This window comes from Heteronotia binoei, chromosome 12, assembly GCF_032191835.1.
Source record: "Heteronotia binoei isolate CCM8104 ecotype False Entrance Well chromosome 12, APGP_CSIRO_Hbin_v1, whole genome shotgun sequence".
Lineage (NCBI taxonomy): Eukaryota > Metazoa > Chordata > Lepidosauria > Squamata > Gekkonidae > Heteronotia > Heteronotia binoei.
In genome coordinates, this window is record NC_083234.1 from 14,565,695 (window position 1) to 14,579,689 (window position 13,995).

General features: G+C 47.3%; 1 protein-coding gene across 1 annotated transcript in view; it reads left to right on the forward strand.

The window, feature by feature from the left end:
• Positions 1-234: 234 nt before the first annotated feature.
• Positions 235-13,995, forward strand: part of UBASH3B (ubiquitin associated and SH3 domain containing B) — a 99,651-nt gene continuing 85,890 nt past the window's right edge. The window contains exon 1 of the mRNA XM_060251467.1: positions 235-380. Coding sequence (XP_060107450.1) covers positions 238-380 — 143 coding nt within the window. The 5' untranslated portion in view covers positions 235-237. The remainder of the gene's footprint in view (positions 381-13,995) is intronic.

Below are 13,995 nucleotides of genomic sequence, written 5' to 3' on the forward strand. Positions count from 1 at the left end.
AGCCCTCCCGGCGAAGGCGAGCCCGGCGGCCCGAGCAGCAGCAGCAGCAGGCGGAGTGAGCGTGCAGCGGGCGGGCGGGCTCCCCACCTGGCCGCCGGCAGGCAGCGGGGCTGTCCCTTCTCGCCGCCGCCTCCTGCTGCGCTCGGCCCGGCCCAGCGAGTCCCCTTCCCGGCGGCGGGGATGGCCGGATGATCGCGGCGGCGCCGCGCAGCCCCCTCCTCCTCTCCTTCCTCCGCCATGGCTGCCAAGGAAGACCTGTACGGCAAAGTCACGCCGCGGAGGACCAGGCAGCCGCAGCAGCCGCCCCGCGCCGGCGGCACCGTCAAGCACGGCTCCTCGCTCGACATCCTCCTCTCCATGGGCTTCCCCAAAGCCAGAGCGTGAGTGGGGGCGGCGGGGGCGGGAGGTTGGCTTCCAGCTGTCGCTGGGGGGGCGGGGGGAGCTCACGAACCATCCTTCCCTCGGGGGGGGGGAGAGGGGGATGAAAAAAGCAAGAGTTTTTGCAACAGCAAAAAGTCGGAGCTGCATGACTCCTAATGCAAATATTAGCATCGTTATTGGCGTGATTATTAGTATGGCTTATTAGCCACTTGCAAGCCAGGCTGGGTCTCGGGGGGCTGCGGAGCGACAGAGTCCGGCGTAGCAGAAGGTCGCTGACATCTTGCTGATGCGGCTTCTGTGAATGTGGATTTTCTTCCCTCTCTCCCTCCCGCCACTTGCCCGGAGCTCCGCGGGGCGGCGGTGGCGGAGAGGAGGCGGAGATGGATCGCGCTGCAGCAGCGCCTTGCTTGGGGGCTCCTGGGTGGTGTCTGGCAGGCTTAGGAAGGGAAGCGACGCCTTCCGGAGCCCTGCGAATGTCACAGAAGCTGAAGGAAAAGAGGCGGGTGGGGGGGGGCGGCGGGAGTGTTTGCATCAAGCAAAAGGAGAGAAACTGCCGCTGCGTTCACTTTGTCTTCTTTCTTTTTTTTTTTTGTATTCTTGGGATGCTGCTGTGCTTGGCTCTTCGGTAGCCGGCGGAAAGGACCGCTGCTCCGCAAGCCGTCCTGCAGCAAGCCTCTTCGCAGGAGCCCAGGAATGTCATAAGACCTCCTGGCTGAATAGGTTCCTCTCTAGGCGGTGCGGTGGGGCTGGGCTCGCTGGTAGCGTAGGTTGCTTTGTTCCGTTTCCAAGGCTGCCGATTCGGGGGAGGGGGGAGGGGGGGGACACCTGGCAAAGACTTTCAAGGGGTGACACAACTCAAACCTGGGGTTGTGAGCGAGGTTCAGCGGCTAGTGGGTGATGGCCCCCGCCTCCGCTGCAGCGATCATTGGTGGGAGGGGAGCTGTCTTCCAGACTTGGTCAGGGAACTTTCTCTCCCCCCAGGTCTGTTTCTTGGGCTCCTGAACAGAATGCAGGTAACTACGAGTCCCAGGGCCCACCTAGCGACATCAGGGGAAAGCCTCAGCCTCTCTGCCCTGTTGTTGGCCCTCCAGAGGAACTGGTTGGCCACTGTGCGAGGCAGGAGGCTGAACTAGATGGACCACTGGTCTGCTCCAGCAGTAGGGCTCTTCTTAGGTTCTGCCGTGACTGCATTCTCTGGAACGACTGCCCACATAATAACCATTTTGAGTGGTAGGCCCAAATGCCAGATCTCTTCATTGCCAGCTTTATAAATCTCTTGATAGTTTTTAAAAAGGGGGGGGGGGGGGTGAACAGGCCAAGAAATACAGGTTGAAAACGTGGAAGCAATTGTAGGTAGGGATGCCAGCCTCCAGGTAGGATCTGGGGATCCCTTGGGATTACAGCTCATCCCCAAACTACAGAGATCAATTCCCCTGGAGAAAAAGGATGCTTTTGAGAGTGGACTCTGTGGCATTGTACCCCACTAGGTACCCTGTCCTCCCCAGGCTCCACCCCCCATCTCCAGGAGTTTCCCAACCTGGATCTGTCTATCCTACCCCCCCACTACTCCCTGCCAGTGGCCAGAGGAGACCTGGCAACCCTAGTTCTAGGCAATGAACAGGTGGGAGATGTTTTATAGAGTCAGAACTGTGCTCCATGCATTGTCGACCTCAGCTTCCAGTAGCTTTCCCAGGTCCTAGGCAAAAGCTTTGAGAACCATCAGTGCAGGGGTGGCCACACCGTGGCTCGAGAACCACATGTGGCTCTTTAACAGATATTGTGTGGCTCTTGAAACCCCCCTCTCCCCCACTGCCCTGTTGGCCTGCATGGAGAAAGCATTTGTCTCTTGAAATCACTTCTCCAAGCCAAGCCAGTTGGTGGGTTGGAGAATGCATTTGAAGTTAAAGTTGCTTTCTTTCCACCTCTCCCTCCCTCCCCCATTTATTTGCCTGCTTGCCTTCCTGACTTGCGGCTCTCCAGCATCTGATGTTCATATCTTGCAGCTTTCAAACATCTGACATTTATTCTATGTGGTTCTTACATTAAGCAAGTTTGGACACCCTTGCATCAGTAGGTAAAATGACTCAGAGCGGATAATTTAAAAATGTGAATTGTTGGCGTCTTAAAGAGTCTGTGCTTTCCCTTCGCCAATATGGAAGGGTGTGTATGTAGTTTGGTTTTGTGCAGGTCTATTAGGTTTCAAAATCTTTTGGGCCCCATATTAGAAAGTAATTTGATTCTTTCCCCTCTTTCCTTGCTACCGGCATTAAGATAATTATAGGAAAGAAAAGCCTCAGTCTATTCTATCTGACAGGCGGTTACGTGATCTATGATGCCAATTAAACCGGGAAGCGGCCCAGAGGTGGTTAGAGCAGCTTAGTTCTTCTCTTTGTAGTTGATCTGTCGGGACCCCAGAATGACAAAACACTTCCACAACAGCCTCTGTTTCTTGGAATAATATATTTTTTGTATCTCCAGTGGATTCAGGTGCCTTCAAATTGCTAGGCCCCATTGTCTGAGCTAGCCACGGAGAAGAATGCATAAGACATTGTGAATTTCTATTTCAGGGGTCTACAGTAGAACAGCAAGACTCGAGCCCAGTAGCACCTTCCAAACCCACAAGATTTTCAGGAAATGAGCTTTTGAGAGTCAACACTCTAAATGGCTGGGGGCTTTGCGGCCAAACCATCTCCATCCCACTCAGCCACAGTGATAAAGCTCTGTCGATTGTGTTCACTTAGGCTCTGATGTTAAGTAGGACACTGGAAAATTACATTTCTTTATGTGTGTCAATTATCTAGAGCCATATTTAGATGCCGAGACCTGCTGCTGAAACGCAGCACTTGCAAACGGAGGGACTGAGAAAGGAGTGACTGAGCCTGCTGTGTGAATGGAAATTCACTAGCATGGACACGCTCGGTGCAAAGAACTTCCCCAGATAGGTTCTAATTCAACACATACACTAACATTGGTGTTTTCTACCGGGTGGGGGGAAGCATCAGAGCCAGTTTGGTGTAGTGGTTAAGTGTGCGGACTCTTATCTGGGAGAACCGGGTTTGATTCCCCACTCCTCCACTTGTACCTGCTGGAAAGGCCTTGGGTCAGCCATAGCTCTGGCAGAGGTTGTCCTTGAAAGGGCAGCTGCTGTAAGAGCCCCTTCAGCCCCACCCACCTCATAGGATGTCTGTTGTGGGGAAGGTAAAGGAGATTGTGACCACTCTGAAATTCAGGAGAGCGGGATATAAATCCAGTTTCTTCTTCTATCTAGATAGAAGAAGGTCTGTTAGTGAAGAGAGACTCATGGCTCAGCAATACAACAGTTGCTTGGCATGCAAAAGGTCTCAGGTTCAGTCCTCAGTATCTCTAGTGAGCTGGTCTGAGCCTGCTTCAGCGGGGAGGGTGGGATATAAATCCAAAAAAATAGTGATATGAAAGACCCTGGAGATACACTGCCAGTCTGAGCAGAGAACACTGACTTTGATGGTCTGATTCACTGCAAGGCAGTTTCATGTATTCCAGCTGGAAATCATTTTTGCAGCGCATATCATCTTGCCACACTCCCAGGTCTGAACTGTGGTTTACAAATAATCCCAGGCAGTTACCTAGTGGAGCGAGGTAGTTAGTGGATTGGTGATGCTTGGTAAAACGGAAAAGGGTGATATTTATAAGCAAGAGCTGGAGGCATCTTTTCTGAGGAAGAACTGTCAAAGATATCTAGCAGGTACTCAGAATATCCCTGGGTTAGGAAAGAGTGGTTTTTACCAAGATGTTGCCAGAGATGAAGTAAATTTTAATTCACTACATGTGCAACCACCGTTGTTTGTTTTGTTCATGTTTCTGCATGTTTGCTTACATGTTGTGTAGTGACAGAGTGTTGGACTAGGATCCAGGAAGAGCCAGGTTCAAATTGCCAGACTGCCATGGAAGCTTGCTGGGTAATCTTGGGCCAGGAATAAGTAAGACCAAACTTACTTAACGTAAGAGCCACAGAGAGTAAACATCAGATGTCTGAGAGCCACAAGATATGAACATCGGCGGGAAGGAGGGAGGAAAGTAAATAGGGGAGGGAGAGGCAGAAATAAAGCAACTTTTAACTACATTCCCCAAGCTGCTGGCTGGCTGGCTTGGCTTGGAGGAGTGATTTAAAGGACAAATGTCTTCTCCAAGTCATTCAAGAGGATGGTGGGGGCTTCGAGAGCCATACAATATGTGAAAGGGCCACATGTGGCTCCCTACCCTGGGCCAGTCACACACCCTCAACCTAGCCTACTTCACAGGGTTGTTAAAAGGGTGAAGTGGAGGACAGGACAATGACGTGAGCCACTGTGTGTCCTCTTTGGGAAATAAGGCAGGGTATAAATGAAATAAGAGGAAAAGTTTACAGTCCTAAAACAGAGTTAGACCCTTGAAATCAGTATGCTAAGACTGGTGTAATCGAACTAGTCTGTTCAGAACTTGTCTATACAAGTAGGAATTGGAGGTTACCGCGTATGAGTTGTAGTTCTGAGGTGATCTCTTTCTACGTGGCCAGGAGTGTCATGGGCTATGCCAGTCCAAAGGAAAATCCAAAAACACACCTTTTATTAAGATCAGCCAAAATAACAACTGTTTGCAAATGTTAAACTTTTCTTTATCAGAGTGAATGTTAAAAGGGAGAGGGGAACATTTCAGGCCTGGGTTTTCTGGTTACGATTAGGGTTATCAGCTCTGAGTTGGGAAATGCCTGGAGATTTGAGGGGTGGAGCAAACCATCTACATACTCAAAACTTATAGTCGTCCAAAGATATAAAACAATGTTACAAACAGAGGTCTATTACAGATAATACATCTTATGAAAATAAGGATTAGACCGGAAAATTTTGGCAGCAAACAAATATTCAACAATAGGAGACCACAATGTAATAAAATTCTTTTGTCTACCAAACTCAATAGGAATTGATGCATTACTAAATTTTCCCGTTATAAAAAGGCCCCATACTTTATTGGCCCATTGTTCAATTGTAGGTAATGAAGGGTCTTTCCACTTGGCTGCAAGTAAAAGTTTAGCAGCTGCTTACAGTATTGCCAGCCTTTCAGAATCTATTTTATCTAGTTGTAGGGCAGGCCAATATTCTAAAAGAACTATTTCAGGTATATTTCAGGGTGTCAAACATGAGGCCCGGAGGCCAAATCAGGCCCACAAGCAACTGACTCTTGTCTGCTTCCTTCTCCCTCTCTCTTGCTTCCTTCTGCATCCCAGCTTGCTTTGCAAGGCTTGCTCAATCGAACAGGAGCTACAGCGCAAAACCTCAATTTTCTCCATTGGTTGAGGCTCCTCCCCCTCCTGGTCCCCTGGGGAGGGAGGGAAAGAGCCAGAGCTTCCTTTGCCCACTTCCCTGGATCCCATGGGAGAAATACAAAGAAAGCACCTTTCAGACCAACAAACGCTAATGTTTTAAGCATGTTTTATTTTAAGGGTTTTTTTTAAAAAAAATCTTTCGTCGTGTTTGTGTCTTTTAAAAAGTTTATATCTCTGCTACCTAAACTTAAATAGGTAATCCGCCCTGAGCTGCCTCAGTGGGGAGGGCGGGATATAAATCGAATAAAATTAAATGAAGGTACACACGTGGCCTCACCTGACATGGCCCGGCCTGGCAAGGTCTCATTTAGGTCAGATCTGGCCCTCATAACAAATGAGTTTGACACCCCTGATCTAGATGGACCCCTGGGATCTGTTCTGTTTGAGAAAGAAAGTAGCGTTTTCACTTTAAAACAAAATTGGCAATTGGATTTTGTAACATTGTTATGTATGTTGGATTTTTCTGAATTCCCAGCTTTCATTTTAAAAAAAAAAGTACTCTCTAGACCAGAGATGGCCAAATTTGCTTAATGTAAATGCCACATTGACTAAGTGGGGGCATATCTATGCAAAGATATATTTGTCAAAATTAAACACGGAGGTGGGGCACTTCTGGATGAGATGAGGAACCAGAGACAGTTTGGAGAATTTCAAACTCCATTCCTATTAGAAGCTTGGCAGCAACTAGAAGAGTGCTGACTCAAACCAAGAATCAAACCAAATTTCAAAGCATGACTGACAAGTCCCTCTGGGTATCAATTCACCAGGACCTTTTCCACACAGGTTATTCACGCTGAGTTCACTGCTGTGGCAAAGTGTGTGTTTGGTTTTCCTGCTTCCTTTCAGCATTGTGGTGCATTCAAATACCTGCTGGATTTCTCCTCCTCCCCCCCCCCCCCCTGTTTCTCTGATCTCTCCCAAACCAGCTTCAATGTGAAGTTTTGGGAAAGACCGCAGCAAAGCCTGGATGGCTGCCATGTGGGTGGGAAAGTTTGGATTTTCTGGATTCTACCCAAACAGCAGCTATCTTCTCTGTCCCTTTGATGGCCATTGCACTTTTCCTGACTCACTGGTAATGGGATACCGTTATAATGGCATAACAATCTGTGTATCAGGTTCCCTGAATTACCAGCTTTTTAAAAAAAAAAAGTCTATCCTTTTGCATTGTGGAGATATAAGGGAACAGCTTGTCTGTAATGGAGGGGGGGAGAGACTGACTTTTGAAAAAGAAAAAAAAATGCTGGGTATTCAGAGAACCTGATACACAGGTTGGCAATTGAATATGTTATAATGTTCTTTGTATCAGCTTCTGTGAATTCCCAGCTTCCAAGTTTTCAAAAGAAGCCTCTGCCTTCTTTCATTGCAGATATGCTTTCCCCCTTATATCTCCACAATGAAAAGGTCTGGAGCAGGGGTGGCCAGATGGTGGCTCAGGAGCCACAAGTGGCTCTTTCACACATGTTGTGTGGCTCTCGAAGCCCCCACTGTCCCATCAGCCAGCTTGGAGAAGGCGTTTGTCTCTTTAAATCACTTCTTGAAGCCAAGCCAGCCTGCAGCTTGGAGAATGCATTTAGGTTAAAGTTGCTTTCTTTCCACCTTCCTCCCCTCCCCCCTCATTTATTTTCCTTCCTTCCTTCCCTCCCTCCTCCGATGTTCATGTATTGTGGCTCTTATGTTAAGCAAGCTGGGCCATCCCTGCTCTAGCCAAACCTTGACGAGTTATCTGCCTTGCACAGAATGCACACAAGCCCCAATCACAGCTGGTCCCTCTTGGCCTTGGAAGCGGTGGGGGGCCTCCTCCTTGTTTGATAAGGAAATTGCAGAGAATGTTTGGAGTGAAAGGACCAGGCGGGCAGCTGGGACAGACCAAACATGCCTTTGTCAGGTGTTCTCCTAGGAGACTGTGGCGATAGTGCGAGGAGAGCAGCCAGCCCCCTGAAACGGACAAAGTGCTCTTGTTTAGCCACAGCCTCCAGGGGCTTCCGCAAACAAACAGCAGGATTTAAGCCTCATGATAAAGAGAAACCGGGCTGGGACTGAGAATGGCTCTTTGGACCATTTATTATTTAAAGACATCTTGGCTCTCCTAAGTAGCTTGCAATAAATATTCGAGGGGCTGCTCTCATTATTGTTGTTTTTCAATTGCCACACTGCCTTGCTACCTTGTTGACTTGGCCACAAATCCGGTGACTGGAACTGCCATGGAATTGGCCCCTTGGTTTTATTGTGTGTGTGTGTTTGTTTAGATTGTCCTTGGCTTCTCTGTTGTTTGATTGTGCCTCTCACAAAAGGGGAATGACTGCCACCACAGATTTTACACTTAGAAATGAGGTTATTCAAGAAGAAAAGTTAAGGATTCGACCTTAAAATGGAACGAGAGAGTTGGCTTGCATTCTTCTGGAGTGTGCAGAGCTGCTGTAGTCCAAAGTCATAGTGACTCCCATGTGGTTCGGCTTTATAGCGTTTTCAAGGACGCAGAGTCTTCCTCTGTGTAGCAACCCTGGATTTCCTTGGTGGGCTCCCATGCAAGTACTAATCCTTCTCAGCTTCTGAGTTCTGATGAGATCAGGGCAACTGGGGCAGCTACTAGTATAATCCAGTGACCAGATATCATGGAGACTATCATTGCTAACAAAAGAGGCCCGTGGCACAGAGTGGTAAAGCTGCAGTACTGCAGTCTGAGCTCTCTGCTCACGACCTGAGTTCGATCCTGGCGGAAGCTGAGTTCAGGTAGCCAGCTTATTGTTGACTCAGCCTTCCATCTTTCCGAGGTCGGTCAAATGAGTACCCAGCTTGCTGGGGGGAAAGTGTAAATGACTGGGGAAGGCAATGGCAAACCACCCTGTAAAAAGTCTGCTGTGAAAACGTCGTGAAAGCAACGTCACCCCAGAGTCGGAAACGACTGGTGCTTGCACAGGGGACTACCTTTACCTTTATCTTTGCTAACAGGAGCCAATCCATATATTGAGGTCAGGCTCTGTTTAGTCTCCCTCCACCATGAGAAGCTCAGTGGGCATCCCTTTAGGACAGTGCCTTCTTGGTGGTGATACCGTTGTTTTAGAATTCCCTCTCCTATGATGCAAGTTTGGTCCCCTCTTCTGTTTTCTTTGTGAAGGCATGAAGACCATCATTCTTCCATAGGCTTCTGGTTACGTTAATATTGGTTCTGTCTCTTTGTTTTATTTTGTCAGTGGCTCTGGAAAATTTCGTCTGAAAGGCCCTTCCACCCAACCATAGTAGCTCTGTTTTCCTTGCCGCTGTGTTTTATTATATAATGCATTTAAAACTTTTTGTAACACTTGGGAGAGTTTCCTGGGAGTATAAAGTTGTTTAAAATCAAAATCTGTGGCAAGGTGCACGCTTATTTGGAAACCAGCATGCTGCAGTGCTTGACTTTGAGGAAATGTGTCAGAATGAGTTATATAAGCCTTCTCTCCTCTGCCGGTATACAAATGAGTAAGTCCCATTGAGCTCAGTGGGGCTTACTTTTGAGTAAACACACTTAGGCTCATGCTGTGCACTATAGAGCCTGGAAGCAGGAAGACGTAGATTGAAACGCTACTTCCGCCGTGACCTCTCTAGGTGATCTTCATTATGTCTCAACCTCCGATCTGCAAAATGGGGATAATCACTCTGACCTATTTTATCGGAAAAAGCGTATGGAAGTACTTTGAATTGCCTAAATGCTGATTAATGATTGCCATTACTTTTTACCAGGAAGCACTTTCCTACTTAGCTCAGTGGGAATTGCTTTCAAGTAATCATGAGCAGGACATGTAAAAAGAGTTCTGAATGTCCTACCATCTCCTTCCTGCCCTGTCTTTAGCAGGGTTCTTCTCAGGTATCTTTTAATGTGTATCACTTCTGTCTCTCTGACTGTTAACAGTATCTACTTAGAAGAAGACGACGACTGCAGATTTATACCCTGCCCTTCTCTCTGAATCAGAGACTCAGAGCAGCTTACAATCTCCTATAACTATATCTTCCTTCCCCACAACAGACACCTTGTGAGGTGGGTGGGGCTGAGAGAGCTCTCACAGAAGCTGCCCTTTCAAGGACAACTCCTGCGATAGCTATGGCTAACCCAAGACCGTTCCAACAGCTGCAAGTGGACGAGTGGGGGATCAAACCCAGTTCTCCCAGATAAGAGTCCGCACACTTAACCACTACACCAAACTGGCTCTCTTAGATGCTCTGGCATTAATCTGAAAGCAAGTTCCTTCTTCCATCTGTTGCTTGAAGGTTTTGGGAAAGGGAGGGAAAGGCAGATGGACAGGTGCTTTGCTGTGAGGTTTCAGATCCCTAACATGCCATTTCTATACCCTGATTGTGCCACTCAACCTCTCTGCCCACCACTCATGGATCCAGGAATCAGGGCTGGGCTAAGCTAATACCTGTGGATCTTGACAATCCAAACTTTCACTGCTCAAGAGTGGTCTTGCTCAGAAGTTGTTGCATTGTGCTTTTTAAAAAATCAAATCTGCTTGCTGCCATAGGACATGTCTATTTTCATTTTCCTTACCATATTATAATGGTTGAATGCATCTTATAGTGTTAAGCTGTTAGAGTAGAGCCAAGGAGAAGCCGCAACGGTGCCGTTCTGCCTAACCAGCTGCCCTTACTAAACCTCCAAGTTGGTACCTCACTTTTCATTAATCATCTTGAAAACATACGGTTATTTTATAAGGGGGGGTGAGGAACTATGGATAATGCTCTTTTAGTAACTGTGTTATGCACCACCTAGATGTGATTAGGATCCCCTGCTTTAAAAAACAAAACAACTAATTAGCAGCCTAGCATAACCCTTTCCTCCTGTGCCTTTTCACTGATATAAATCACACTGCTGCCAAAGCAGCAATTAACTCATCAGGTTGGAGTGGGAAGGCAAATGGCATCTTTGTCAAAGTTGTACCATTGTGGTAGTCAGAGGGACTGCCCCCATCATGCTACCTAAGTTGTCCTACTCATGTTCTCCCCCACCTCTTCTTCCTGGGCACTCAATTAATTAATAATCTTCAGAAAAGCAAACTGTGTGGCACACAAAAGAGTTATGCAGACGTGGGTGTTTGATGGCTCAAACCTGGCATTGTGGCTTGAGAAAGGACAGGAATCATTAACCGGTCTTGTTTGTCTGCAATTCCCAGTTCCTTGCATTATAGTTGCAAAACAGTGGTGCACATCTAAGTTGGAAGGTGTCCAACAGGGAAGTGCTGAGGGTGAGAACTAGCCAGTGAAATCAGACAAGGAGTTTGCAGTTGCAGTAGTAGCCGGATAGGGAAGAAAACCCTGATGAGGGAATGCAAAACCTGAAGTCCCGCTCTCAGGAACAGTTCGCAGTTAGGGTTGCCAACTCCAGGTTGTGAAATTCCTGGAGGGAGGGTGAAGTCTGAGGCAGAGGAGGGACTTCAGCAAGATATAATACTGTAGAGTCCACCCTTCACAGCAGCCATTTCTTCCAGGGGAATTGATCTATAGCCTGGAGATCAGTTGTAATTATGGGAGCTCTCCAGGCCCCACAGGGAAGATGGCAATGCTAGTCTACATATGGATTTGTGATTGATGGGAGGTTTAGCTTTCTCTTGAAATGTGCAGTTTACAACATAATTGTCCAGGTAAAATAAAAGCACCCAAACTATCCAAAAACCCTTCTAGTCAAATTGTAGATGTTCTAGTTGCCAAGTGTTCTTGCAAGAAATTCACAAGCTGCACGAATCTCAAAAAGCAGTTCACAAAACAGTTTCCCAAATAACCAAAGGCACCAAGTATACAAAAGTCCTTCAAATCAGACTGTAGGTCTTTTGGTTGTCAAGTACCCCCAGAAGAAGACAAAGAGATGTGTGTCTGGATTCTAAACATGTTTTGTTTCCTTTATCGGTCACTGCTTATGATTGGAACCCCAAATTTTTGGAAGTATTATCGCTTTGCCAGCGTCAGTCCTCAAGGTATAACGGGTTCTCAGGACATTCTCTAGAACAGCTACAATTTGACTAGAAGGATTTTAGGATAGTTTTGGTGCCCTTGTTTTACCTGGAAAATTATTTTGTGAACTGCTCTTTGGAAATTGGATTCTCGTTATTTTACACGTACTGCACCTTTAAATAAGCCACTGTGCTTTGGTATAATGTTGTGCCACGAGCCATTGTGTGTGTGTGTGTATACACACACACACATACATATCTATGTGTATTTTGAATAATTGAATACATCTGCCAGGGCATTTTGCTGGGTGGGGCTGAGCCAGTCACTCGCTCTCAGCCTAACCCACCTCGCAGGGGTTGTTGTGAGGGCAAAATGGAGAAGAGGAGAATGATGTAAGCTACTTGGGGAGAAAGGCAGGGTATAAGTGAAATAGAAGAAGATATTGGATTTATATCCCACCCTCCACTCCGAAGAGTCTCAGAGCGGCTCACAATCTCCTTTACCTTCCTCCCCCACAACAGACACCCTGTGAGGTGGGTGGGGCTGGAGAGGGCTCTCACAGCAGCTGCCCTTTCAAGGACAACCTCTGCCAGAGCTATGGCTGACCCAAGGCCATGCTAGCAGGTGCAAGTGGAGGAGTGGGGAATCAAACCCGGTTCTCCCAGATAAGAGTCCGCACACTTAACCACTACACCAAACTGGCTCTTACTTCTGTCTACATACTGGAAAATGAAGTAACTATGTTGCAGGATGCTCTAGGAGTCAACCCAAACACTGGTATTTTATGAAGAGGAGAATTATGTAAGCTGCTTTGGGACTCCCCTTGGGGAGAAAGGCAGGGTGTAAGTGAAGTGATTTAAAAAAAAATTAAAATCAATGGAGTGCGGCCTGGTGCCTTTGTGGAGCTGGACAGGGCTTTTTTTAATAGCAGGAACTCCTTTGCATATTAGGCCACACACCCCTGGTGTAGCCAATCCTCCAAGAGCTTACAAGGCTCTTCTTACAGGGCCTGATATGCAAAGGAGTTCCTGCTACAAAAAAAAGCCCTGGTGCTGGGCCACATCCTGTCGATAAGCATTGGGTTCTCCTTGGCAAACTCATTGCCAAGGGAAGATGCGCTTGCAGGGAGGAAAGCAGCACAGTGATCAGAGGGCAGGCTGAAGTTTGTTTTCCTTTTCAAATGTGAGCTGAGCTGCCTCCCTGGGTGTCATCTGGCTTTGGCTTGGAACCGCCTGGCTGTGGGAGAGAAGAAAGGCTTGTGGCTGTGAAGGGAGAAGCGCTCGGTATGCTGAGATGACAAGGCAGCTTCCTGTTTGAGCTGACGCTTTTTTTCCACTGACCTTCGTGAGCGAATGTCACATTGAATGAAACTCCCAAGAACCTGGCCAGATGTCTCTGCCTCTGCAAGAATGAAAGAAGGCTTCCCGATTTCTGGCAGATCTCTTTGGCTTTTCACTCATACTAACAGAGCATCTTTTTTGAGCAGGAACGCACAGGGATGCAGTTCCAGCTGGCTTGGCATCAGGAGGTGTGGCATAATATGCAAATGAGTTCCTGCTGGGCTTTTTCTACCAAAAAAGCCCTATTTACAGTGGATGCAAGAGGTGCAGGGGGAAGGCATCGTGTTGCTGTTCTGCAAAAGAGCAATGGAATACTTCTTTTTTTAAAAAAAAGTTTCAAGCAACCATATTGTCACAGAGGAATGAGCAAGGCTTAGAAATACCCAGAATGCTTCAATGGAGTCCAGCAGCACCTTAGAGGCCAATACGATTTTGGGGGTAAATTTTTTTGAGAGTCAAAGCTCCCTTTGTCAGAGACCAGTGTGGAAAAGCCCAAAATCTGCAATTTGTAGTCTGCTTCAGCTAAGAAGATGCTGTACATTAATGATGTCATTCTAAGCAGAGTCGTGTGGTGTAGTAGTTATGAGTGGCAGAGTCTAACCTGGAGAAATGGGTTGGATTCCCCACTCCTCCACATGCAGCCAGCTGGGTGACTTTGAGTCAGACACAGGTGTCTCAGAGCCCTCTCAGCCCCACCTGCTTCACAGAGTGTCTGTTGTGGGGAAAGGAAGGGAAGGAGATTGTAAGCCACTCTGAGACTCCTTTGGGTAGTAAAAAAATGGGTGTAAAACCAACTCTTTTTCGTAAGTGCCATCAAGTTGCTTCCACCATACGGCAACTCTATGAATGAATGACCTCCCAATACATCCTATCATTAACACCCTTGCAAACTGAGGGTTTTCATGGCTTTCTTCTAAATCCATTGAAGTCACTGGAGTCCACTAAGGACTGCACCGTTAATTCAATGTTGCTGGTTGCAAAATAGATGCATTTTATTTATTATTCACTTTATTTATG